The sequence below is a fragment of the Dipodomys spectabilis genome, unplaced genomic scaffold, assembly GCF_019054845.1.
Source record: "Dipodomys spectabilis isolate Male_0828 unplaced genomic scaffold, ASM1905484v1 ptg000173l, whole genome shotgun sequence".
In the NCBI taxonomy this organism is placed as follows: Eukaryota; Metazoa; Chordata; class Mammalia; order Rodentia; family Heteromyidae; genus Dipodomys; species Dipodomys spectabilis.
Window position 1 is genome coordinate 3,565,077 of NW_024870850.1, and position 25,274 is coordinate 3,590,350.

Consider the following 25,274-nt stretch of genomic DNA (forward strand, 5'->3'; position numbering starts at 1 on the left):
AAATTCAAGTGTGTTCTCTCATGCCTATAATCACCACTACTCAGGAAGTAAAGATGGGGGAGGGGTGGGAATCAAAGTTCAAGGCAGTGAGTACATGGGAAAAGTTTGAGAGAAAATGCTTCCCATACTTGTCTGGCCATTTAGATTAGGTCCATGAAATCACTTTGATACAGAACAAGACAGACATGCTTCTTGTCTGCTGCCTTCATCTGGTCTGGCTGTATTGATAATTTTGTATGACCCTTGAATGATGTAAATATCACAAAAGTATTGATCAACTGGCCTTTGGCAGAAAAAAGTTTCCTCATGTTTGACTTAAAATATACAGGAGACCACACAAGGTCGCTCATCCCAGGTATGTGAGAAGCATAGATAATAGGAGGATCGCAATCCAAGGCCATCCAGGCAAAAAGCATGAGACCCTATCTGAAAAATAACCAAAGCAAAAAGGACTGGGGGCATATCACATAGAGTACCTGCCTAGTAAGAGCAAGTTTCATACATACAAAAAGGCAAAGTAAAGAAATGATCATAATAGCTAGGTACTGGCTAATATCTGTAACAGTCTGAGGTCTAAAGATCATGTTTCAAAGATAGCCTGGGTAGGAAAGCCCATGACACTATCTCCATTTAACTACCTAAAAAAGCTGGAACTGGAGCTGTGGCTCAAGTGGTAGAATGCTTGAACAAAATTGCTCAGGAGCTGGGTGCCAGTGGCTCACACCTGTAACCCTACTCAGAAGGTTGATATCTGAGGATCGAGGTTCAAAGCCAGACAGACAGAAAAGTCTGACTCTTTTTTTTTTTCTTTTTGCTTATGTGGTGCTGAGGAATGGATCCCAGGGCCTCAGGCATGCAAGGCAAGCACTCTTCCACTGGGCCACCTTCCCAGCCCCTGAGAGACTCTTATCTCCAATTAAATTACAAAAGAAAATTTCAGAAGTGGTGCTATAGCCCAAGTAACCAGTGGTAGCCTTGAGCAAAAGGAGCTCATGGACAGCACCCAGAACCAGAGTTCAAGCCTCAGGACTGGAAAAAAAGGGGGGGGGGGGCACCGGGTGCGGGTGGCTCACCTCTGTCATCCTAGCTAGTCAGAAAGCTGAGATCTGAGGATCACAGTTTAAAGCCAGGCTGGGGCAGGAAAGTCCATCAGACTCTCATCTCCACTAAACCACCAGAAAACCAGGAGTGGCGCTGTGGCTCAAGTGGTAGGGTGCTTGCCTTGAGCTGAAGAGCTCAGGGGCAGCGCCCAGGCCCAGAGTTCAAGCACCACAACCAAAAAAAAAAAAAAAAAGTGCACAGAAATAGTGTCCAGGCTCTGAAACAGAATTCGTTCCAAAAAAAAAAAAAAAAAAAACCACAAAAACTCACCTTAGGCCTTTGAGCAACAATGCTCCCCAAAAGAGAAGGTGGCCACTGAAGATTTAGGAAGGAAGGCCAAAGCCCTGTGGTGGGAACTCATCAAGACTCTGGAAATTAAGTTGTAATAATATGAATCTCCTCGGAATATTCTGCTCAGAAAAATCTCTTGAATCTACGCACTATTCATCCAGCTTGGCTTCCTCCTCTTCTGTGGCTCCCCCGTGGCCGCCCCGTGAATCAAACCCAAACTCCTTAGCCAGAAGCTGGACTACACTTTGCTGCAGCTGGGACCCTCCCTGTAAGCCACGCCCCAGGCCACACCTATTTATAAGACCACGCCCACACGTCCCACCCTGCCTTACCATTGGACAAATCGGAGAAGTTCGGGCGCTGGTTGGTTGGCATGACCGTCAGTTCGGATCAAAGCCTTGATAACCGGCCCCCCGAGCTTCGAGGGGGCGGGCTCCGGTGCGGGCGCGGCCAGGGCTGCCGCTTCAGGTACTGCACCAGCTTGTGGGGTCCCTTGTGTGGGAGGGTCTTCGGGGGTGGCTGGGACACGCACCGGGACCGGAGGGGAGCTGTGCACATCCTATACTTTTGCAGGTTCCGCTTGCTGCGACGGGGTGGACGCTGCGTCCTGAGGCCGGGACTCCCTCAGACATTGGGAGCCCACCCCCAAGGTAGGTAGCAGAGCGAGAAGGGAGGTGGGGGGAGTCTCTGAATTCAGGAAACCATCCCCCTGTTTCCCCTATGAGCTACCTATGGGACCCTTCCCCAGAGTCACTCCCGGACCGTGGAGGGAACTGAGATTGCGCTGGTGCGGGAAAGAGGGGGGGGGGTACGGAAACGGTGTTGGGGGGAGGGACGGACAGATGGACGGCCCCCGGACCCGCGGACAATGGGCAGCGGATGGGACCGCCCGGTGGCTCTTCCTGTAGGAAACTGTTCTGTCCCTGCAAAGCTGACCTGGCTGTGTGTTGAGGGGTGGGGGTGAGGGTGGAGGGATGGGGGGTGGGGAGGATCTGAGCACGCCCCCTCCTCATGCTGTCATCTGTCCGCTCGCCACCTTCTGTGTCGTGGGCTCGAGGGGTCCATATCAACGTTTGGAGGTGCCACCCCCTACCCCAGGCAGGCAGGGCCGCAGGTTCCCCAAGACCGGGATGCGTTTGCTGATGGCACACAGCAATGCCTCCCGAAATAGGCCCAGGGGCGGGCGTGGGGGCGTGTGGCGTCGGCTCTGATGGCCTAATAAGGGGTCTCAGGCTGAGGATCCGGATCCAGCACTGACAGCCACGGCCGGGCGGAGAGAAGAGGATGCCTGCACGCCCCATCACCAGGAAGCTGGAGTCCCCTGGAGCCATGGGCCTGGGGGTCCCCATGCCCAGGCTCCCCACTCCTGCTTGGGAGATGAAGGGGATCCGTAGTCTGTGTGCCAATCCTGGGGCTTGAACTCAGGGCCTGGGCGCTGTCCCTGAGGGTTTTTTGTTTTGTTTTCTTTCCTCAAGACACTTTGCTCTATTACTTGAGCCCCAGATCTACTTACAGCTGTCTCTAGGATTTGTCTGCCAGGCAGGCTTTGAACCAGAATCCTCAAATCTCAGCCTCCTGAATAGCTAGGATCACAGGCTTGAGCCACTCAGGCTGTTTGTGAAAGGGAATCTTTGTAAATGGTCAAATATAAGTGGTGATTTGGCAACTTAAGCCACATGGAGACTCAAATCTTGCTTCTGCCCCTCCTTGATTGCTCCCTGTGCCTGTTTCCCAACTGCACCACAGGGAAGGGAAATGATACTAGGACTGAGCTGCACTCAATTCAGTGGCTCAGCTTATGATCTTAGCTACACAGAGTTCAGGAGAAGGAGAATGGACAGCCCAGACAAGAAGTTCACAAGACCCCAATCTCAACAATAAAACCTTGATATACTGGCAACCACCTATCATCCCAGCTACTTGAGAAGTGTAAAATAGGAAGAGAAAGGTCCAAGCCAGCCCCCACCCAAAAGGAGACTCTATTTGAAAAATAATGAACACAAAAAAGGTTTGGAGGCATGGCTTAAGTGGTAGAGCACCTGCCTTGAAAGTGCAAGGCCTTGAGTTCAAGCCCCAGAATCCATCAAAACGTTAATATTCATGGATTCCGTGGGGGGAAATAAAAGGCAAAAATACTACTAGTTATTTACCACCCTGAGGCCATCATCCAGCCCAGATCTGGCTATGGCTGCCTCAACTAGTTCAGGTTTTAGGGATGGCCCACAGCTGTTTTTGCCGTGGGAGAGCCTTGAATCTGGGGGTGGAGTGGGGGGGGGGGGGAATCTGGTCACTAGAAGAGAGGGCTAAGAGGATCCAATCACACACCGTGAGCCAGGCAGGTCTAGACCCCTGAGCCCCTGGTTCAGGCTTTTTTCCAAAACTCAGTTCTTCCCTGGCAATTTCCTGAAAACAAGTTTGGGGAAGCACTGGCTGTCCTGTCTCTGTACTGCCCTGTGGCCCTGCTGGCCAGCTCCTCACAGCTAGTGTGAGGGGACAGGAAACAGCTGCTTGGGGCCTGGAAGAGGCCCTGGCTGGCCTTGGAGTGGAGAAGGAAATGGCAAAGGCTCAGGTTGGACAGAGTTGGAGAGCAGGAGTTTGGGGGAGGGGGTCCTCCCTCCTGGAGAGTAGAGGAAGTGGCCACACTGAGCTGGCTGATGGGTGCCCAGGCACACAGGTGACCAGAAGGAATGCAAGAGGCAGGAAGGGGCAGCTGGGATAATTGCCAGAAAGCAGACAGGCAGAGGGCCAGGAGAGAGGTGATGGCTTGGGGTTGGCTGGACAGTGTGGGACAGGCAGGCTGGGTATTTCTCACAAGGGATCCCGCAGATGGTAGGGAAAATCAATCTGAAGTTTTTCCACAGGCAGTGGACTTCATTGCTCTGTGCCTTGGTTTTCTCCATCTGTAAAATGTGAAATGTGAGTGGTAATAGAACTGGGGTATGTGTTTGTGGCAGGAGGACAATTAATCAAGCACAGCAGGGAGTAATTCCCTTAAACCATCTTTCTCTTCCTGTGTGCCCCCCTCATTCTCTTCTTTCTTCCTCCTTTTCCCGCTTCTCTTCTTTCCCTTGTCTCGCTTTTCTCTCCTCCTCTTGTTCTTTCCCCTCCTCCTCCCTCATTCTTTTCCTCCCTTCCTCTCTTGTCTCTCCTTCCTCCCTCTCCCTCTTCTCTCAGTGCTATAGATAAAGCCCAGCTCCTTCCACATACGAGGCAAGTGCTCTACTACTTAAGCCACACCCCCTAGTCTTGTACTCACATCTGGCTCTGCCAACTATCACATTATTTGATGTGACTCAGTCTCTCACTTTCTTAGAGTCTCTCTGATGTCACTGAAGGAGTCATCCTGTGCTCCTTTTTCACGAGGAGTCAGAGCATTGGCATCTGGGTGCTTGTAGTTGTGTGTGTGTGTGTGTGCGCGCGCGCATATATGTTTGGTATTTGGTAGTCCTGGGGTTGAACTCAGGGCTTCATCCCTGATTATCTGGCACTGTATCACTTGACCTATACCTCCAGACTTCCTTTTAAAAAAAAAAAATCAGTTATGGGCTTGAATTCTGGGCCTACACACTATCCCTGAGCTCTTGTTCAAGGATAGCACTCTACTACTTTGAGTCACAGCTCCATTTCCAGCTTTTTGGTGGTTCATTGAAGTTAAAAGTTTCATGGACTTCCTTGCTTGGTTGGCTTGGAACCTTCATCCTCAGCTTTCAGTCTCCTGAGTAGCTGGGATTACAAGCCTGAGTCACTGTCACCCAGCTCCAGCCTTGCTTTTTTCTAGTTATTTTGAGCATGAGTCTTGTAGCTGGAGCTGGGCACCGGTTGCTCATGCCTGTAATCCTAGCTATTCAGGAGGCTGAGATCTGAGGACCAGGAACCTACCATGAGACTTTTTTTTTTTTTTTTTGTCAGTCATGGGGCTTGAACTCTAGGCCTGGGTGCTGTCCCTCAGCTCTTCAGCTCAAGGCTAACCCTCTACTACGTTAGCTACAGTGCCACTTCCTGTTTTCTGGTGGTTTATTGGAGATAAGAGTCTCATGGCCTTTCTTGCCTGGGCTGGCTTTGAACCCTGATCCTCATATCTCAGCCTTCTGAGTAGCTAGGATTACAGGCGTGAGCCACCCCAGCACCTGGCTTCTGTGAGACACTTATCTCCAATAAAACACTAGAAAACTGGAAGAGGTGCTATGGCTCAAGCGGTAGAGCGCTTGCCTTGAGCTGAAGAGCTAAGGGAAAGCACCCAGGCCCAGAGTTCAAGCCCTAGAACTGACCAAAAAAAAAAAAAGTCTTGTAGCTGGGTGCCGGTGGCTCACACCTGTAATCCTAGCTACTCGGGAGGCTGAGATTTGAGGATTGAAGTTCAAAGGCAGCTTGGGCAGGAAAGTCCATGAGACTCTTATCTCTAACCACCAGAAAACCAGAAGTTGTGCTGTGGCTCAAGTGGTAGAATGCTTTCCTTGAGCTGAGGAGCTCAGGGACTGTGCCTATGCCCAGAGGTCAAGCCCCACTCTGACAAAAAACAAAAACAAAAGTCTTTCAGACTTTTCTTCCTAGGCTGGCCTCCAACCATGATCTTCCCAGATCTCAGCCTCCTGAGTAGATAGGATTGCAGATAGGAGCCAGTGGAACCCGCTTCATTTACAAATTCTCAGAAGCAAGCTATAATATACTGTAGCAGTCAACTAGAGACATTTCAGAGAGACAGATTCATTTATCCAGCCCCAAATTTCCCATCTTTCCTAGAAAGGGCTCACAAGTGATTCTGGTTTAAGCAAACAATCAGAGGCACAATTAAATTTTGTTCATATTTCCTTATGAAAAAATTCGGGCTGGGAAGGAGGCTCAGTGGTAGAGCGCTTGCCTTGCATGCCTGAGGCCCTGGGTTCGATTCCTCAGCACCACATAAGCAAAACAAAAAAAGCTGGAAGTGGTACTGTTGCTCAAGTGGTAGAGCGCTAGCCTTGAGCTGAAGAGCTGAGGGACAGTGCCCAGGTCTAGAGTTCAGGCCCCACGACCGGACCCCCCCACCCAAAAAAAAAAAGAAAAACAAAATTCAAGAAATTGTTTTTTATTTGTTTCTTCTGTTTATGTGGTACTGAGGAATCGAACCCAGGGCTTTATGCATGCTAGGCAAGCGCTCTACCGCTAAGCCACAGGCCCAGCCCCTGGCCTCTTGTTTTTTCAAAATACGAGGGTTTTATTTTCTGAACTCCCCCTCCTCCCCATTGAGGTTTGAACTCAGTGCCTTGTGCTTCCTAAGTAGGCAATCTTATCACTTGAGCCCATTTTTACTTTCATTATTCAAATAGGGTCACATACTTATGCCCAGGCTGGCCTGGATTTTGATCTTTTTTTTAGGGCCTGGGCACTGTCCCTGAGCACTTTTGCTCAAGGCTAGCACTCTACTACTTTTTTTTCTTTTTTTTTGGTCAGTAGTGGAGTTTGAACTCTGTGCCTGGGCGCTGTTCAGCTCAAGGCTAGCGCTCTACCACTTGAGCCATAGCACCACTTCCGACTTTTACTGCTTATGTGGTTCTGAGGAATGGAACCCAGGGACTCATGCATGCAAGGCAAGCACTCGACCACTGAGCCACCTTCCCAGCCCCCTCCATGGGATTCTTATCTCCAGTAAACCATGGGAAAATTGGAAATGACACTGTGCCTCAAAGTGGTGCCAGCCTTGAGCAAAAGAGCTCAGGGACAGCACCAAGGCCCAGAGTTCAAGCCCAATGACAACAACAACAACAAAAACAAAGCAGTCTCATGGACTTTCCTACCTGGGCTAACTTCCAACCATGATCCTCAGACCTCAGCCTCCTGAGTAGCTAGGATTACAGATGTGATCCATTGGTGCCCATCTTATTCTTCGGTTCTTTTTTTTTTTTTGTCGGTCGGGGGCTTGAACTCTGGGCCTGGGCGCTGTCTCTCAGCTCTTCAGCTCAAGGCGAGCGCTCTACCACTTGAGCTACAGCACCACTTCCGGTTTTCTGGTGGTTTATTGGAGATAGGAGTCTCACGGTCTTTCCTGCCCGGGCTGGCTTTGAACTGCGATCCTCAGATCTCAGCCTCCTGAGTAGCTAGGATTACAGGCGTGAGCCACCAGCGCCCGGCTTTATTCTTCGGTTCTTAATCATCTTCCTTTCTTTAATACTTTCCTGCTTCTGATCTTGCCCAGGCTGGAACCTGGGGGTCTCTACCATAATCCTAAACTTCAAAGTCTCTCTAGGGAGGAGGAAGGAGAGGGCCTGTGAGGAAGATGGGAGGATGAATGTGAGGAGAAAAGCTCTGGGATCTGTTCAAGCTAGAGGAACAGGGCTGGGACCCTACCTTCATTTCTCTGTGGGCTCTTTTTTTTTTTTTTCTTTAGGTTGTGTCTGACAGCTACTCCAAGAATCATGGCCAAGTTTGCCCTGAATCAGAATCTTCCTGGTGAGTGTGCAAAATGGCATGTGTGAGGCCAGACCCACAGCTGCTGTGTGTTCGTGTACAGCCCAGCAGTGCCCCCTGCCTTTTCCTCCTCTTCATCTTCTCCTCCTTTTCTTCATGTGTTTGCGCGTGAGCCTGCGCGCATACGCGCCTGCGCCAGCACTGGGACTTGAACTTAGGGCCTCACACTCACCTTACTTTTTTTGCCCAAGGCTTGTATACTACCACTTGAGCTAGAACTCTACTTCCAGCCTTTTGCTCGTTATTGGATTTGTGTCTTTTGGGTTTTGTGCCCAGGCTGGCTTTGAACCAGGATCTTCATATCTCAGCCTTCTGAGTAGCTAGGATTACAGGCATGAGCCACCAGCACCCAGCTACAGATATTTTTCTTGCTGACTGCTGTATATAGAAAAGTTATAGCCTGAGGCTGAGATCTGAGGATCTCCGTTCAAAGCCAGCCCAGGCCAGAAAGTCTGTGAGACTCTAATCTCCAATGAACCAACAGAAAACCAGAAGTGGCGCTGGGGCTCAAGTGGTAGAGCGCTTGCTTTGAGCTGAAGAGCTCAGAGACAGTGCCCAGGCCCAGAGTTCAAGCCCACGACCCACAAAAAGAAAAAAGAGAGAAAGAAAAAAGTTGTGGGGTCCCAATAGGTGCTCAATAAATGTACGATTGCATGCTTATTTGGGCACAGATAGCTGTGACGACTTGGGTGGGTATGCATGCAGATGCATGGTGGGGAAATGGGGGTGGACGGCCTACAAATGTCCCTTCTCTCTGAGGACTCCTGGGCCTGATGCCTGCCATCCCCATCCCCCTCCTGTCACACCTGCAGACCTGGGCGGTCCTCATTTGTGCACAGTCCCTTCTGGGAGTGCCCGCAGCCCGAGCTCGCCTTACTCGGTGGAAACACCGTACGGCTTCCATTTGGACTTGGACTTCCTTAAGTACGTGGAGGAGCTGGAGCGCGGCCCCGCGGCGCGCCGGGCACCAGGACCACCACCGCCCCCGCGTCGTCCCCGCGCGTCCCGGCCGGGCCTCGCGGGGGTGCGCAGCCCAGGAGCCTGGACCTCCAGCGAGTCTCTAGCCAGTGACGACGGAGGAGCTTTGGGTGCCCTCTCCCCACGGGCATCCCCGGGGCTCTTGTTGCCACCGCTGTCACCAAGCACACTCGTGCGTAACCCGCGAGTGGAGCACACGCTGCTGGAGACCAGCCGGCGCCTGGAGCAGGCCCAGGCTCACGAGCGAGCGCTCAGCCCTTCCGGCTCGGCCCAGCGCAGCCCGCGGGGGTCCCGCCGCGGAAGCCCCTCCCCCAGCCCCGCCCCCGCCTCTCCGGGCCCCGCTCAACTCCAGCGAGTGCGGGAGCAGATGGCCTTGGCACTGCGGCGCCTGCGCGAGCTGGAGGACCAGGCGCGCGCACTGCCCGAGCTCCGGGAGCAAGTGCGCGCCCTGCGCGCCGAGAAGGCACAGCTACTGGCCGTGCGCGCGCAGCAGCCAGAGGCTGACGAGGAAACCGAGGTACGCCCTGACAAACTCGCCCAGCTGCGGCGGCTCACCGAACGTCTAGCCATCCCTGACCGTGGAGTCCGCTCCAGGGCCAGCCTCCGGGCTGACAGTTCCGACGGGTTGGCTGCAAGGCGCAGCGAGGGCTCGCTCCAAATCCTAGACGGGGCGGCCTTGATCCCCGATGGGGCGCCCCAGATCCAGGAGGCGGGCACCGAGGCTCTGTACCAGACTCGAGAGACCGGTACTCAGGCCGTGCCTGAGATCCGGGAGGCCGGCGTGGATGCGGTCCCTAAGACCGTTGAAGCGGACGCGTGGGTGACCGAGTCGCTGCTGGGGCTGCCCGAGGCTGCAGAGCGCGAGCTGGAGCTGCTGCGCGCCAGCCTGGAGCACCAGCGCGGGGTGAGCGAACTCCTCCAGAACCGATTGCAGGAGCTGGAGGCCCGCATGGCGGTGGAGGTGGATGAGGCTCTGGAGACCAGGTCCCAGCCGCGTGAGGCAGCCACCCAGACCCCCTGGGTTTGTGCAGAGAAGACCACGCAGACCGAGTCCACCGCTGAGACCTCCGCTTTGACTCTGGAGAACCTGCCTGGATCCACGTCAGCGGATAAGGCCGAGGCCCCCGCCAGTGAGTCCCTGACCTAGCTAAGTAAGCCCTAGTGGGCTGTCTGCAGGATTCAAACTCAGAGCCCTCTTATGATCTCTGCCAGGCACCCTCAAATCCATCATGAAGAGGAGAGACGGTACGCCAAGTGCCCAGTCCAGCCCTGGACCCAAGAGCCTGAAGTTTGTAGGGGTCTCCAACGGAAAGTGAGCAGATTTCCCTTTCCCAATGGCAGTAGCTGTGGGGACATAGACGGGCGGTGAATCCCAGACGTCCCTCTGGTCGCCACGTGCAGTCTTCAATCTCCTTCACCCCTAGGGACCCTCAACAAACCCCCCTCCTTCCTGTCCCCAGGTATGAGAGCTCATCTAGTGATGACAGCGACATTGAAGGCAATGCTGAACCCCCCCAAAACAACTCTTCCGACACCGGGGATGAGAGGGGTAGGGACTCTGACCCAAACATCCCTGGTCCTCCCAATGAGGATGCTGAGGGGGACACGGAGCCTGAAGCACAATCAGAGCCTCAGCCAGAGTCACAGGAGAGGTGTGTGGCTCCAGAGGTCTAGAATGTGTGTTGCGGGGGGCGGGGGGGGGGGCTGCCCTCCTCCCTATCGTCCCCAGATTCCTCCTGAGCCTCGCCCTGCCTCCCCGCAGGTGCGAGCTGAGCCCGCGGTTGAGGGAGGCATGCATCGCACTACATAGGCAGCTGAGCCGGCACCGCGGAGGCACCCGCGACGGCGGCGTGAGTGTAGGGGAGCCCCTTTCTGGAGGGGGAGGTCCCCACCAAGCCCCTTCCCTGACTGTCTTAGGGAAGCGCACCGCATTCCTAGAGTGGGAATTCCAAGCTCAGGCTGCCCTGGTCCCAGGCTTTCCAAAGCCATCTCTGTCCCAGGGCAAGTGCTGCTATTTCCTTGTTACCTCCCCCACCCCCAAACACCCCCTCAAGCCCTAGCTCCACGCCTGGACTCCCATAAGGGCAAGTACTCACCGCTTCCCCTGATATCCCCCATGATTTTGGGGGGTGACCCCAAGTCCTCGGCCTGGGCTCTGGAAGTCCCCCCTACCACCAAGGTCACCAAAGGGGCCGTCACCTCGCCCCCTATATCAGCCACTCGGCCTTGGACCCCCGTGGATACCTTTGTCCTCTGCAGAGCGCCGCACGTCTGGTGGCCCAGGAGTGGTTTCGAGTGTCCAGCCAGCGGCGCTCCCAGGCTGAGCCTGTCGCCAGGATGCTGCGCGGGGTGGTAAGCCTGGGACCCGAGCTGCTGGCACACGTGGTGAACCTGGCTGATGGCAACGGGAACACAGCTCTGCACTACAGCGTGTCTCACGGGAACCTGGCTATCTCTAGCTTGCTGCTGGATACCGGTTAGAGCCACAAAGAGTAAAAGGAGGGCCAGGGTTGGGGGACCTTGATAGGAGGAAATAAAGAAAAAAAGGATGACCGGCAGAGGGCACCACCGGGCTTTCCTCCAGTTAACAAGATTTCTTCCTGGATGGATAGATTGCTAAAGGTTGTGTATGTGTGCCAATCCTGGGGTTTGAACTCAAGGCCTAAGCACTGTCCTTAAGCTTTTTTGAGACTAGCATTCTACCACTTGAGCCACAGCTCCACTTCCAGCTTTTTGGTAGTTAATTGAAGAGTCTCAGGGATCCTTCCTGGGTTGTCTTCAAATTGTGATCCTCAGATCTCAGCTGGGATTACAGGCATAAACTGCTGCTAAGTGTTTTTTGATCCACCACAGCCTCAGCTCTACACTGATACACAGCTTTGGGACCAAATAGACCTCAATTAGGGCATGGCCTAACTCTTGCTAGCTTTAACTTGTTCATCCAAAATAGGGGCAGTAACCCCTCCCTCCCTGTGCAGCTGTGACAACACCCTCAAAACTGCCAGGCAAGAAGTAGCTCAATAAATGGCCACCAGGCCCTCTGTCCCTTCATCTCCAGCTTCTAGGGGAGGTACTCACTTGTTAAGGCACTGACAACACCCCCTTCAAAGCACTGGGGTGCTCTCCCCCACCCACCTGCCTTCTGCTTTCAGCCGCTTCCCCTCTGCATCAGGGAATACTGGGGTGGAATGGACCATAGGCCCATCACTGTCCCTACCTACCAATTTCTAGATTATTTTAGCTAGGTGCTCTCGTGCTCACACCTGTAATCCCAGCTACTCAAGAAGCTGAGATCTGAAGATCAAAATTTGAAACCAGCCTACGCAGGAAAGTTTGTGAGACTCACCTCTAATTAGTAAAAAACAAAGTTGACGTGTAGTTCAAGTCGTAGAGTGCTTAGAGCAAAAAATGAAGCTCAGAAGCTGGGTACCAGTGGCTCTGTAATCCTAGCTACTCTGGAGGCTGAGATCTGAAGATCATGGTTCAAAACCAGCCTGGGCAGGAATAGCCATGAGACTCTTTTTTCCAATTAACCACCAGAAAACCAGAAGTTGTTTTGTGGCTCAAGTGGTAGAGCCCTCACTTTTAGCTGAAGACTGTGAGGGACAGTGCCCACACCCAGAGTTCAAGTCCAACAACTAACCACCCCCCCCCAAAAAAAAAAAAGATGGCCAGAATTAGCTGGGTGCCCCTGCAATCCTAGCTACTCAAGAGGCTGAGAACTGAGGAGCAGGGTTTGAAGCCAGCACAGGCAGGAAAGTGAGACTCTTCGCTTCAATTAATCACAGAAAAAGCCAGAAGTAGCACTGTGGCTCAAGTGGTAGAGTGCTAGGCTTGAGCAAAAGGAGCCCAGGGATAGTGACCAGGCCAAGTTCAAGCCCCATGACCAGTGGGGGTTGAGAGGAAGATGATCAGAATAACCACGTGGACAGCTTAATAAACTTATTTCAGTTCAGTCTAGTCATTCACCAGCTGGTTACTTTTTGGAGGCTCAATCTGTTCAATAACTCTCCTAACTTTGGGAAAAGGGTTTTACCAGGGACCATTCCTTTCCATATGGCAACTGTCACTCTCTCCATCACTGCATGACATTATTTTCTATTCCCTGATTAGGACAGTTATATTTAGATCAGGGCCTACCAGTAATGACCACTCCCCAATTTGATTTTGTATACAAAGCCATTTCCAAAGGGTCATACAGGAACCAGGAGATTGGACATTGACTTCTTTCTGAATAGTGGGGTTTGAACTTAGGGCTTCATACTAACTTGACTGACACCCAACAACTTGAGCCATATCACCAGCTCTGTTTTTAGGCGCTGTTCCTGACCAAATTTTGCTCAAGGCTGGTGGCTCTACCACATTGAGCCACAGTACCGCTTCTGGTTTTTGAGCAGTTAATTGGATATTAGAGTGTCACAGGGCTTTTTTGTTCAGGCAGGCTTTGAACCCCGATCCTCAGATCTCAGCCACTTGAGTAGCTAGGATTATAGGTGTGAACCACCAGCACCCAGCTTCTTGAAAACTTTTCTATGCATGTTGGCTTTAAATTTCAGTCCTCCAGATCTCAGCTGACTAAATTAGGTAGGTGCCCAGCAACTTTGATATACCTCTGTGTGCCACTCCTAGGATTTTAACTCAGGGCCAAGACAGTCATTTCTTTGCTCAAGGCTAGCACTTTAACACTTACTACAGCACCACTCCCAGCTTTCTGGTGGTTAATTGGAGCTAAGTTTCATGGACCTTCCTGCCTGAGCTGGCTTCTAACTGTAATCATCAGATCTCAGCCTCCTGAGTAGCTAGGATTACAGGCAGGAGCCACCGGCACCTAACCTGACATATCTTCTTACCAGACATGTCAACACATATTTGGGGGTTCTAGAGAAATCATTAGAGCTAGTCTTGTAGCTTATGGTAGGATATAGTTGACATCCTGGACTTAGACCAGGAGGTTTAAACAGGCAGGTACCTAGGCAAGACTTAATTTCTCCAATGAAACAAGGATAGCAAAAATACACAATTATCTCAACTCAGCCAACAGATGTGCACTGAGCACCTACTATGTGCCTCAAGTCTTTGAGAAAGTACAGTCCCTAAGACTTCACTAGACTGAAGTGGGAACCAGTGTTGGAGAGAGCACTGAGGCCGAGGGAACAGGGCTTGACTAACTCTTGTCCCTCTCAGGAGTCTGTGAGGTCAACCGGCAGAACCGAGCTGGCTACTCGGCACTCATGTTGGCTGCGCTCACCTCTGCAAGGCAGGAAGAAGACATGACTGTAATCCAGAGGCTCTTCAGCATGGGCGATGTCAATGCCAAGGCCAGCCAGGTATGTGGATGATCCTACTCTGACCAAGTTGGGGGTTGGGGAGTGTCACTTTTCACTTTGAGCATTAAGCCCAGCCCCTGACCTCTTCTCCCAGGCCCTGCTCCAGCTATGTCTTCTTCCCCATTTCCCAGACAGGACAGACAGCCCTCATGTTGGCCATCACCCATGGGCGCCAGGACATGGTGGCAGCCCTGCTGGAATGCGGGGCCGATGTCAACACACAGGATGCAGATGGGGCCACTGCACTGATGTGTGCCAGCGAGTATGGACGCCTGGACACTGTTCGGCTGCTGCTGGCCCAGCCGGGCTGCGATCCTGCCATCCTGGACAATGTAAGCTGCTACCGTGGAGTAGGCTTGGGGATCCTGTGTGCCCACCAGTGGCTCAGGGACCTGATGTTCCACTGTTCCTCAGGAGGGAACCAGTGCCCTGGCCATTGCCCTGGAGGCTGAGCAGGATGAGGTGGCAGCTCTGCTGCATGCGCACCTGAGCACCAGCCAACCTGACTCCCAGGTGAGTGTGGTCAAATTAACAGCATCTGGGCTGTTAGACCAATCAGACCCAAGGATGCTAAAACACACCCCCAGGCCCACCTTCCTGTAGAAGATTCTCCTGTATGCTTAGGACTTGGTTATTTGTCCTATGAACTCCATGAAGCATATTAAAGTCATACCTAGTTTGTTGGTCAGCTACCCGGGTACTCTGGGCCCCTAGCAGACTATCACAGGGTGTGGAGTGCCAGGCCCCGGGGGAAGACCATACCCAAGGGGTAGAGTCTACTTGGACAGCAAGTCTCAGGCTATCCTCAGCACATTTACCAATTTCCCAACCTGCCATCACCCTACACCTACCCCACTGTAGAGATGAGGAAGTAGAGGACCAAGTGCTCCTCCACATCACACAAAGGCAGAATTGATTCCAACCAAGAGAACCACAATAAAGGGTAGGCTTTTCCTTCACAGAAGAGACTTCTGCCAGATTCCACATCCATTAGCCTAGGAGGTGAAAGCCCCCCCCCCCACCTGTAAGAGACCCAAATAGCACCTCTTCCCTTTTCTCTAGTGCCAGTCACTCCCAGAGTCCCACACAACCACACCTGCTCAAGGAGAATGCAGTGACCATGGAGAGGACTCACAGCCTCAGTGATCAGCCAACAGACCCAATGCCAAACGTCCTCTCAGCAGTGCCTCTGGGTCAGATAGGCCCAGGTGCTCTGTCCAGATGCTCATTATACAGAAACATAGTTCCAGTTGTTCAGTGCCAGGAAAGGCTCACCTGGACCCCCCAAGGTGAGGTGAGTTTAAGGAATGGCACAGCTTGTGTTCCACCCATTCACTAAGTTGTTTTCTTTTTTCCTAATAAAGCTTTTCTTCTAAGCATGTGTGTCATCTGAGGGGCAGTGGGACTGGGGACACAAACAGAACACATCATTCCTCTTGTTGGGAAAACCGTATTCTCGAGGCATGCAGAGGGCCTATGTCTACTTGAAGCCCAAAAGCCAAGGCCAATATAAACCCCAGCCACAGTGTTTAAGCTGGTACTGTCTCACATCTGTAATCTCAGCTACCTGGATGCAGACAACATCAAGGTTTGAGACAAGCCAGTCAAAAAAAATTTGCAAGACCTCATCTCAACCAAGCAGAGTATGAAAGGATCAGATCTGTTATAATAGCTCGAGGTCCAGATTGGCCTGGGCAGAAATTCAAGACCCTAACTGAAAAAAACTAAAGCAAGAAGAGCTGGGGGAGAGTAACAGGAACAAACCCTAGTGCTGCCAAAAATTAAAAAAAAAAAACAACACCTAAATTGGCATATAAAGAAACACTTTATTTAACAGTTGCAGGTCATCCTGAGGGCCAAATAGATGTGTATATCCAGGACCCTGTAAACAGACATAAGCATGAGCTGCGATAGACCCCCGGCCAAATGGCAGAGTCCCTCTTGCCAGACCTCTGCGGTTCCCTTCTGTCTCCCCAAACCCTCTACCCACGGGTTAACCAAAGGTCTCAGAGGAGGAGGTTCTGCACCCACCAGCACCGAAGTTCAGCGCAACCTCCGAGCTTCTCGTTCCGACTCCAACAGCGTGAGTACGTCGCCCTCCCGCACGGGGCCTTTCACGTTTCGGATGATGGAGCGGCTGGTGTCGTCCATAAATTCTACTCTTACCTACGAGCCCACCGGAAGAGCAGGAAGAAGTTAGGGTGGGTCGTTGTTAGCATGGCGTGAGAAGTCCATGAAGGATTCCGACGCAGATGCCCTGGCAGCGTCGGGGAGAGGGCCGGATCCCGGACACAGTAAACTATTTCTCAAGTTCCATCTGCCACGGATCTGTCATAAGGGGATCAGAACCCAGGAACTCACCGGAGTGCCCAACACTCACCTGTGTGCACTGTCCCTGAGAGCCGGTCCTGCCCAGCACTTTGGTGACCTAGAGAAAAGAAGCTACATGTCAGGCCGGACGCCGGTGTTTCACGACAGGAAGCTGAGATCTGTGGATAGCAATTCAAACAGCCCGGGCAAGAAAGTGCGAGCGATTTATCCCCAATTAACCAGCAAAAAGCCGAGTAGAGGCGTGGCTCAAGTAGTAAAGCGGCAGCCTTGAGCACAAAAACTCAGAGCCCAGGCCCTGCGTTCAAGCCCCAGAATCGGCACACACAGAGGAGGAAGCTACCGTCAGATCCGGCTCACCCCGCTTTCCTACGCTTTTTTTCCCTTTCCCAGCTCCCCCAAATCGGGCTCCCGCCTCACCCTAGCCAGCTTGATGGGCTGCACACGACTCGTGTCCATAATGGCGGCAGCGGCGGTCTGGCGGAGAGGAATCACGTGTTCCGGGGCAAGTATTTATACCACGTGCTGGCCACGCCCACTTCCGTTCTCGCGACACTCCGTGGGGAGTTTCCCAGAAACACCCGCGGGAGAGACGTCACGGTCGTCCTTCAGCGCAAGGGAGAGATGGCGTCTGCTACTACCATTATTCAGAGACTGAGGAACTGGGCGTCCGGGGTGCGCCGAGAGAGCAGGGCATCGCTGGGGAGGTTGTGGGCTCCGTGGACCCCAAACCCACTCCCGCTCCCATTCTTCATCACTCACGTTAGCCGGACCCTTGCTCAATCCCCTGTCTCCTGTCGTGGGGTGCCCTGCGGGCTAATCCCCTGTCTCCTCTCGTGGGGTGCCCTGCAAGCTGATACCCCGGCTCCTCTCGTGAGGTGCCTTGCAGGCTGAACCTCCTTTCTCCTTCTCCCACAGCAAAACCTGCAGGCGAAGCTGCAGCTGCGCTACCAGGAGATCGCCAAGCGGTGAGCAGGCCCCGCTCGCTGACACCCCCTTCCCCAAGCCCCCGCGCACCCCTAAACCGAGCTGGGTCCTTTAGATGCCTGGAGCACACTGGGCAGAGTTCCTCCCTCCAGCCATTTGCCAGGGAGTGGAGACAAAAATCTTCCTGAACTTTGTGGGAACCCACCCCTCGTTCATTCTGGGTTGTTGGAATAAGGAATTCTAAGTTAAGTGCTTTGTCCCCAAAACACAGATTGGGGGAAAAAAGAGTTAAATCTTGCCAACAGTCACTTCAAAACTAGAAACTGACAGCTAGGGGTTGAAACCAAAAGTGTCCTGATTTCAGCCGGATCCTAATAATAATTTTTCAGAAGGATTTTATTTTTTATTTATTTTGCCAGTCCGGGGCTTGAACTCGGAGCCTAGGCACTGGCCCTGAGTTTCTTTTGCTCAAGGCTGGGGTTCTACCACAGTGCCACTTCTGGCTTTCTCTGTGTATGTAGTACTGAGGAACTGACCCCAGGGCTCCATGCATGTTAGGCAAGCACTCTACCACTAAGCCATACTCCCAGCCCTTTAGAAGGATTTTAGCATAACAGGACAAAATTAAGAGAAATGCTAGCTGGTCCTCATGCAGGAATTAAGCATTAAAGCTTCCTAGACTTTGTATTTATTTATTGCCAGTTCAGAGGCTTGAACTCAGGACCTGGGCACTCTCCTTGAGCTTCTTTTGCTCAAGGTTAGCACTCTACCACTTTAGCCACAGTGCCACATCCAGCTTTTTCTGTTTATGTGGTACTGAGGAGTCAAACCCAGGGCTTCATACATGCTAGGTAAGCATTCTACCACTAAGCCACATTACCAACCCTAGACTTTGTATTTTTAAAATGAGAAATACAACTGGGCACCCATACCTGTAATTCTAGCCACTCAGGAAGCTGAAATTTGAGAATCACAGTTCAAAGCCAGCTTGGGCTGACAAATTTGTGAGACCTTTTTTGTTCCCAATTAACCAGCAAAAAGCTGGACATTAACTAGGAGATAGCAAGGGGTGGATGACATTGTCCAAACAGAAATGTACTTTTTTTGTTGCTGTTGTTGTTGTTGTCGTTGTCCTGGGGCTTTAATTCTGGGCCTGGGCGGTTTCCCTGCTCTCTTAAGCAAGCACTCTACCACTTGAGCCACAGCACCACTTCTGGTTTTCTAGTAGTGTATTGGAGATCAGAGTCTCAGAGAGTTTCTTGCCCTGGCTGGCTTTGAACCATGATCCTTAGATCTCAGCCTCCAGAGTAGCTAGGATTATAGGCGTAAGCAGAAATGTACTCTTTACATGACTTATGTAACTCCTCTGTACGTAGCCTTTATATAATAGCAGTTTTTTAAAAAGCTGGAAGTTGAGTTGTGGCTTAAGTGGTAGACCATCAACCTTGGGTGAAAAGGTCAAATGAGTGTGAGGCCATGAGTTCAAGCCCCAGTATAGGCACCAAAAAAAAAAAAAACAAAACAATTCCACAATAGAAGAAGAATGGTAGTGTACACCTGAATATCAGTACTTAGTAGGTTGATACAAAAGGATTTACAAGCCAGGGGCGAGCTGGGAAGTTGGCTCAGTAGTAGAGTGCTTGCCTCGCATGCATGAGGCCCTGGGTTTGATTCCTCAGCACAATATAAGCAGAAAAAGCCGGAAGTGGCGCTGTGGCTCTAGTGGTAGGGCGCTAGCCTTGAGCTGAAGAGCTGAGCGACAGCACTCAGGCCCAGAGTTCAGGCCCTATGACTGACAAAAAAAAAAAAAAGCCAGGGGCCAATGGCTCATACCTGTAATCCTAGCTACTCAGGAGGCTGAGATCTGAGAATCTTGATTCAAAGCCAGCCCAGGACAAGAAAATCCATGACATGAGACTTTTATCTTCAGCAAACTACCAAAAAAAATTGGAATTGGAGCTGTGTCTCCAAGTGATAGAGTGCTAGCCTTGAGCAAAAGAGCTCAGGGACAGTGCCCAGGCCCTGAGTTCAAGCCCCACAACCAACAATAAAATAAATTCAGATCTCTGATGTTTTCCCCACTTTTCTACTTTCTTCCTCTTTAGCTGGGAAGCTCCTCTTTTGTTTGGAGTTCATTATTTCCTTTTAAGGCTTCTGGCTTCTTGTGAAGTTCAGCCCAGAATTGAGTCTAAATGGAGACTGAGCTTTGTTTCAGTCAATCTGGACGCAGGAAGTTTTGGGTTTTGGCATCTAATCCCTTGGTAGCAGGAAATGGAGACACCTGGCAAGGCTTCAAGGGCAAGGTATTCTTTGGGTAATAAGCCTTGATCCCAGCAGGTTCCTCAAAGAGTTCCTGAGATTAGCGCAAACTCAGGGCTTCTGAGTCTGGCCCTTGATATCAGAGCCAGCCAGGAAAACTCAAAGAGCAAGATGCAGTGTGGGGCTGCTATACAGGGATTTATAGACTTAACTGCTGGATAAGGGTGTAGGGGGTGGTCACAGTCTGGTACTCTGGTCCCCTGGTTTCCTGAGTGTCTAGTGGGGACCGGCAGAGGTGAGGTTAGTTGCCCAGCTCAGCTGTGGATTGGGGGTGGGAATGTATCTCCACCTGCTTCTGTTGTGAGAGCATCACAGAGTGCAAGCCCTGTGGACTTCAGTGTTAAGACTTGGGTCTGGGGGGAACTTGACTTTGTAACCTTTTCATGTCCAGAGCAGAGTCTGCTACTCTTCCCCAAGCTCACATCTGTGATGGTATAACCAGGATGCCTGCAGTCTTTTACCCGTGCTCCTGGCTGTAGACGGTAAGAAGATTCCTTGGTTTGCTTCACTACCCATATTCTTTTTCCCCAGGACTCAGCCACCTCCCAAGCTCCCTGTGGGCCCCAGCCACAAGCTCTCCAACAATTACTACTGCACTCGTGATGGCCGCCGGGAAGTTGTGCCCCCGTCCATTGTCATGACCTCCCAAAAGGTGCTGGTGGCAGGCAAGACGGCCGCGAGGTGAGGAACTCCAACAGCACCTGTCCACAGCTGTGCATGGATGTATCATTGGCCCTTCCACTCCATCTTATCTATCAATCAACCAGGCATGGAGGTACACATATATAATCCCAGCACTTTCCAGGCTGAGCCAGACTGATCAAGAGTTCAAGACCAGCCTGGGCTTCAGTAAGACTCAGTCTCAAAAAAGAAAAAAAGCATGAGGTGCCGGTGGCTTAAGCCTATAATCCTAGCTACTCAGGAGGCTGAGATCTGAGGATCATGGTTCAAAGCTAGCCTGGGCAGGAAAGTCCATGAGACTCTTTAATAAACTACTCAGAAAAAGCTGGAAGTAACTCCGTGGCTCAAGTGATAGAGCACTATCTGTGGGCAAAAGAAGCTCAAGGACAGAGCCCAGGCCCAGAATCTGGTTGGGGCAAAGGATGAGGAGATTCAGAAAGAAGGCCAGGAAGGAGCAGAAGGCTGTAAACTGCCACCCAGCAGGTAACAGGGATAGCTGTGAAAGGCCTTGAGTAGGATGCTGAAGGTCTGATAAAATGTTCTGACACTTGCTGGGTGCCGTTCACTCCTGCCTGTAATCCTAGCTACTCAGGAGGCTGAGATCTGAGGATCATGGTTCAAAGCCATCCCGGGCAGGAAAGTCACCGTGAGACTCTTATCTTAAATTAACCACCAGAAAACTGGAAGTGGAACTGTGGCTCAAGTGGTAGAATGCCAGCCTTGAGCTGAAGAGCTAAGGGACAGCACCCAGACCCGGAGTTCAAGCCCTGCAACCGACAAAAGAAAAAAGAAAAATTCTGACACTGCAGGAGTGTTGGAGTGTTGGTGGCTCATACCTATAATCCTAGTTATTCAGGAGCCTAAGATCTAAGGATCTCAGTTCAGTGCTAGGGTGGGGAGGGGAAGCAGAGAAGTCCATAAGACTATTATCTCATATTAACCAGCAAAAGCCAGCCGTGGAGGTATGGCTGAAGTGGTAGAGCATCAGCCTTTGCAAAGAAACCAAGTAAGAGTGTGAGATCCTGAGTTCAAGCCCTAGTACCAGCAAGAGAGTAGGGGAGGGGGAGAGAGAGAGAGAGAGAGTTCTGACCATAACTTGAAACTTTGAGAGAGACAAATAGGGCAGAGGTTCTGTCGGTTTTGCACTGTTCTTTGGAAACCTACCCTAATACAAGTCTGTCTTACTTTTTCCAGCTCAGAGGTTGAAGCCACAGAGAAGAAGGCCATAACGCCTGCTCCTCCCATGAAGAGGTGGGAGCTATCCAAGGACCAGCCTTACCTGTGACTTTGCCCCAGGCCCCCTGGTCATGGCCCCAGGGCCACCTGACTGCTTTACCTCCCTGGATTTTCTCTGGGGAGAATGTGACCTAATTTATAACAAATACATGTGACTATATCACTTCTGGTTTGTTTGTTTTAATAGCAGATGGGGACAGGTTCCCTCTACCTCCATGTGCCATCATGCCTGGCCTCCTATTTTTTTCTTTTACTTACTTTTTTTTTCCCCTGACAGTCCTGGGGCTTGAACTCAGAGTCTGAGCACTGTCCCTGGGCTTCTAGTGCTCTACCACTTGAGCCACAGCACCACTTCTGGCTTTTTCTTTCTTTTTTTTTTTTTGTTGATCATGGGGCTTGAACTCAGCCTGGGCATTGTCCTTCAGCTCTTCTGCTCAAGTCTAGCACTACCACTGAGCCACATCATCACTTCCGGTTTTCTGAGTGGTTTATTGGAGATAAGAGTCTCCCAGAGGGCTGGGAAGATGGCTCAGTGGTAAAAGTGCTTCCCTTGCATTCATGAGGCCCTGGGTTCAATTCCTCAGTACCAGAAAAAGCTGGAAGTAGCCCTTTGGTAGAGTGCTAGTCTTGAGCTGAAGAGCTGAAGGACAGTGCCCAGGCCCAGAGCTCAAGCCACATGACCAATCAAAAAATAAACATTTTAATGTTTTGTGGTGAAGCATGAGGCTGGATGTGGTGATTCACAGCTATAATCCCAGCTATTCTGGAAGTGCAGATAGGAAAATGGAGGTCAGGGCCAGTCTAAACCACAGTATACACATGCACACACACACAAGCACACACACATACACAATCACAAAATGAGTTGGCAGGATCCTATCAAGTCCGGTGGTATATGCCTGTAATGCCAGATAACTCAGAAGGCAAAAGTAGCAAGATCAGGGATCCAAATCTGGGCTGGGAAAAGTGTGAGATTCTTTGGAAAAAAATAAACTAAAGTAAAAAGGGCTGGGGGCAGTTCTATGAGGCCCTAGGTTCAAACCCCTGTACTGCCAAATAAAACTAATGCTAAGTATAGCATCAATCTTCAAATAAACCATTTCTGAGAAAAGATAGACTCCTGAATACAGCCTCCTGGGAAACAGGCAAACACTTAGCCTCTTATGGTAGAGGAGTGACATGTCTGAGGCCCTGCTGGAAATCAGATTCCTGGCTTGTGAAGGTAAGGTGACTTTTTTTGTTGTTGCTGTTGGTTGTGGGGCTTGAACTCTGGGGTCTGGACACTGTCTCTGAGCTCTTCAGCTCAAGACAAGTGCTCTATCACTAGAGCCACAGTGACACTTCTGGTTTTTTGGTGGTTAATTGGAGATAAGAGTCTCATGGACTTTCCTGCCTGGGCTGGCTTAGAACTGCAATCCTCAGATCTCAGCCTTCTGAGTAGCTAGGATTACAGGTGTGAGCCGAGGGCGCCTGGCTGGTGACATATTTTCAAGAGGAAAACCAAGCCAGTGGCAACTCAGGAGACTGAGAACTGAGGATCAAGTTCAGAGCCAGCCAGGGCAGGGAAGTCTGTGAGACTTCTCCCCTATTAACCATCAAAAAGCGGGAATTGGCTAGGTACTGGTGGTTCACACCTGTAATCTTAGTCACTGTTCAATACCAGCCTGAGCAGGAAAGTCATTAGATTCTTTGTTTATTTTATAGTCCTGGGGCTTGAACTCCAGGCCTGAGCACTGTCCCTGAGCTTTTTTGCTCAAGGCTAGCACTCTACCACTTGAGTCACACAGCCACTTCTGGCTTTTTCTGTTTTGTAGGACTGAGGAATTGAACCCAGGACTTTGTGAATGCTAGACAAGAACTCTAGCACTAAGCCACATTCCCAGCCCCAGTCCATTAGATTCTTTTTTTTTTTTTTTTCTTTTGCCGGTCGTGGGGCCTGAACTCGGCTTGGGCACTGTCCCTCAGCTCTTCAGCTCAAGGTGAGCACTCTACCACTTGAGCCACAGCACCACTTCTGGCTTTTTCTATTTATGAGGTGCTGAGCACCAGGGCCTCATGCATGCAAGGCAAGCACTCTACCACTAAGCTACCTTCCCAGCCCTCCATTGGATTCTTATCTCCAGTTAACCACTAAAGAGCTGGAAGTGGTGCTGTGGCTCAATTGGTAAGAGTGCTAGGCTTGAGGAGAAAAAAAAAATCTTCAAGGACAGTGGCTGGGCCTTGAATTTAAGCCCAGGACTGGCATATATGCACAAAATAAAATAGCTGGAAGTGGGGTTGGGAAGGTGGCTCAGTGGTAGAGTGCTTGCCTTGCATACATGAGGTACTGGGTTTGAATCCTCAGCACCACATAAGCAGAAAAACTCAGAAGTGGTGCTGTGGCTCAAGCAGTAGAGTGCTAGCCTTGAACTGAAGAGCTGAGGGACAGTGCCCAGGCCCAGAGTTCGGGTCCCACGACCACCCCCCGCAAAAAAATAGCTGGACTTTGGCATATGCCTCAAGTGGTAGAGTGCTAACCTTGAGCAAAAAATCCATGGGACAGCACCCAGGCCCTAAGTTTAAGCCTCAGTCCTGGCATCAAACAAGAACAAAAAAGGAAAACCCTAGCCATCTTAAAATGCTTACTTTGTACTAGTGGGAAGCCCTCAGGGTTATCCTTGTATCTTTCCTCTCTAGACAGATGAGACACATGAAGCCCACTCTGTGGGTTGGGAGAGAAGAGGATGATGTGAAATGATGGTGAGAGATGGCATCCAGGTGGAAGGATCAGTTGGGCAGAACAGAGGTTAGGACACAGTGATGATCAACACCACATCACAACCCTCTTGGAATTTAGAGTGGAGAATCAAATAATAAACCAACAAGCACCAAAGCAAAAGGAGGAGAGAACGAGGCACCTGGCTGCCTTTCGTCTGTGTGTCTGTGTGCTGTTTCCTATGCTTAAACTCAGGTTGGCATTCTACCACGTGAGCCACAGCTCCACTTCCAACTTTTTGGGTGGTTGTTAATTGAAAAGATTCTCATGAACTATGAACTTTCCTGTTCTGGCTGGCTTTGAACCATACTTCTAAGATGTCAGCCTCCTGAGTAGCTAGGATTACAGGCTTGAGCCACAGGTGTCCCAGCTGGCTGCCACATCAAATCATCAGACAGCAACATTTGCAACCTTGTACACATGGAATGAGAAGTGGTATGGGACACAGAGTAGTTCATCAAAATTTCTATAAGTTTCTGATTTCAAGTAAACACTATTAACCAGCAAGAAGCTCAAATTTTTCCTTCCTTCCTTCCTTCCTTCCCTCCCTCCCTCTCCCTCTCTCCGTCCTTCCCTTCCTTCTTTCTTTCTTTTTTCTTTTGCTTTGTTTTTTGCCAGCCCTAGGCTTGAACCCTGGGCCTGGGCACTGTCCCTGAGCTTTTGGGCTCAAGGATAGAGCCTTGAACCGCACTTCCACTTGTGGGTTTTTGTGGTTAATTGGGCTTTTCTGCCCAGACTGGTTTAGAACAATGATCTTCATATCTCAGGCGCCTGAGTAGCAAGGATTACAGGCCCAGGACGGCCTAGCAAGGACCCTCGCACTCTGATATTTACGGTAGGCGCAGCCGCGGGCGCCACACCAGCAGAGGACCTCGAGCCACGCCCCC

General features: G+C 51.1%; 3 protein-coding genes across 5 annotated transcripts; 2 read left to right on the forward strand and 1 right to left on the reverse strand.

The window, feature by feature from the left end:
* Window positions 1-1,822: 1,822 nt before the first annotated feature.
* Window positions 1,823-25,261, forward strand: Kank3 (KN motif and ankyrin repeat domains 3). 3 transcript variants are annotated; one of them, XM_042693667.1, is made up of 13 exons: window positions 1,823-1,860; window positions 1,966-2,042; window positions 7,757-7,818; window positions 8,649-9,944; window positions 10,027-10,126; window positions 10,275-10,466; window positions 10,577-10,664; window positions 11,074-11,290; window positions 13,999-14,141; window positions 14,273-14,473; window positions 14,556-14,654; window positions 15,204-15,312; window positions 25,251-25,261. In XM_042693667.1, the coding sequence occupies exons 3-12, from the start codon at window positions 7,785-7,787 to the stop codon at window positions 15,285-15,287; spliced, it is 2,454 nt and encodes an 817-aa protein (XP_042549601.1). In that variant the 5' UTR covers window positions 1,823-1,860; window positions 1,966-2,042; window positions 7,757-7,784; the 3' UTR covers window positions 15,288-15,312; window positions 25,251-25,261. The 3 variants fall into 3 exon arrangements, with proteins under 3 accessions (XP_042549601.1, XP_042549600.1, XP_042549603.1); XM_042693666.1 differs by lacking the exon at window positions 25,251-25,261 and having other exon boundaries at window positions 15,204-15,517; XM_042693669.1 differs by lacking the exon at window positions 25,251-25,261 and having other exon boundaries at window positions 10,577-10,661; window positions 15,204-15,517.
* Window positions 15,948-16,997, reverse strand: Rps28 (ribosomal protein S28). The gene is made up of 4 exons (XM_042693672.1): window positions 16,890-16,997; window positions 16,522-16,569; window positions 16,173-16,307; window positions 15,948-16,023 (listed from the first exon to the last, which is right to left on the reverse strand). Exons 1-3 carry the CDS (start codon window positions 16,926-16,928, stop codon window positions 16,185-16,187), a joined length of 210 nt encoding a protein of 69 aa, XP_042549606.1. The 5' UTR covers window positions 16,929-16,997; the 3' UTR covers window positions 15,948-16,023; window positions 16,173-16,184.
* On the forward strand, window positions 17,033-21,795 carry Ndufa7 (NADH:ubiquinone oxidoreductase subunit A7). Its single transcript, XM_042693671.1, has 4 exons — window positions 17,033-17,144; window positions 17,388-17,437; window positions 20,247-20,396; window positions 21,591-21,795. The coding sequence occupies exons 1-4, from the start codon at window positions 17,094-17,096 to the stop codon at window positions 21,679-21,681; spliced, it is 342 nt and encodes a 113-aa protein (XP_042549605.1). The 5' UTR covers window positions 17,033-17,093; the 3' UTR covers window positions 21,682-21,795.
* Window positions 25,262-25,274: the final 13 nt, after the last annotated feature.

Excerpts from the sequence above, each read along its gene's own strand:
- Kank3 (XM_042693667.1), top strand. The coding sequence starts at position 7,785 with ATGGCCAAGTTTGCCCTGAATCAGAATCTTCCTG. Across the intron at positions 7,819-8,648 it reads CCTGAATCAGAATCTTCCTG|ACCTGGGCGGTCCTCATTTG; the intron begins GTGAGTGTGCAA and ends TCACACCTGCAG. Across the intron at positions 10,467-10,576 it reads CAGCCAGAGTCACAGGAGAG|GTGCGAGCTGAGCCCGCGGT; the intron begins GTGTGTGGCTCC and ends GCCTCCCCGCAG.
- Rps28 (XM_042693672.1), bottom strand. The coding sequence starts at position 16,928 with ATGGACACGAGTCGTGTGCAGCCCATCAAGCTGGCTAGG. Across the intron at positions 16,570-16,889 it reads AGCCCATCAAGCTGGCTAGG|GTCACCAAAGTGCTGGGCAG; the intron begins GTGAGGCGGGAG and ends TCTTTTCTCTAG. Across the intron at positions 16,308-16,521 it reads CTCAGGGACAGTGCACACAG|GTAAGAGTAGAATTTATGGA; the intron begins GTGAGTGTTGGG and ends GTGGGCTCGTAG.
- Ndufa7 (XM_042693671.1), top strand. The coding sequence starts at position 17,094 with ATGGCGTCTGCTACTACCATTATTCAGAGACTGAGGAACTGGGCGTCC. Across the intron at positions 17,145-17,387 it reads TGAGGAACTGGGCGTCCGGG|CAAAACCTGCAGGCGAAGCT; the intron begins GTGCGCCGAGAG and ends CTTCTCCCACAG. Across the intron at positions 20,397-21,590 it reads GCAGGCAAGACGGCCGCGAG|CTCAGAGGTTGAAGCCACAG; the intron begins GTGAGGAACTCC and ends TACTTTTTCCAG.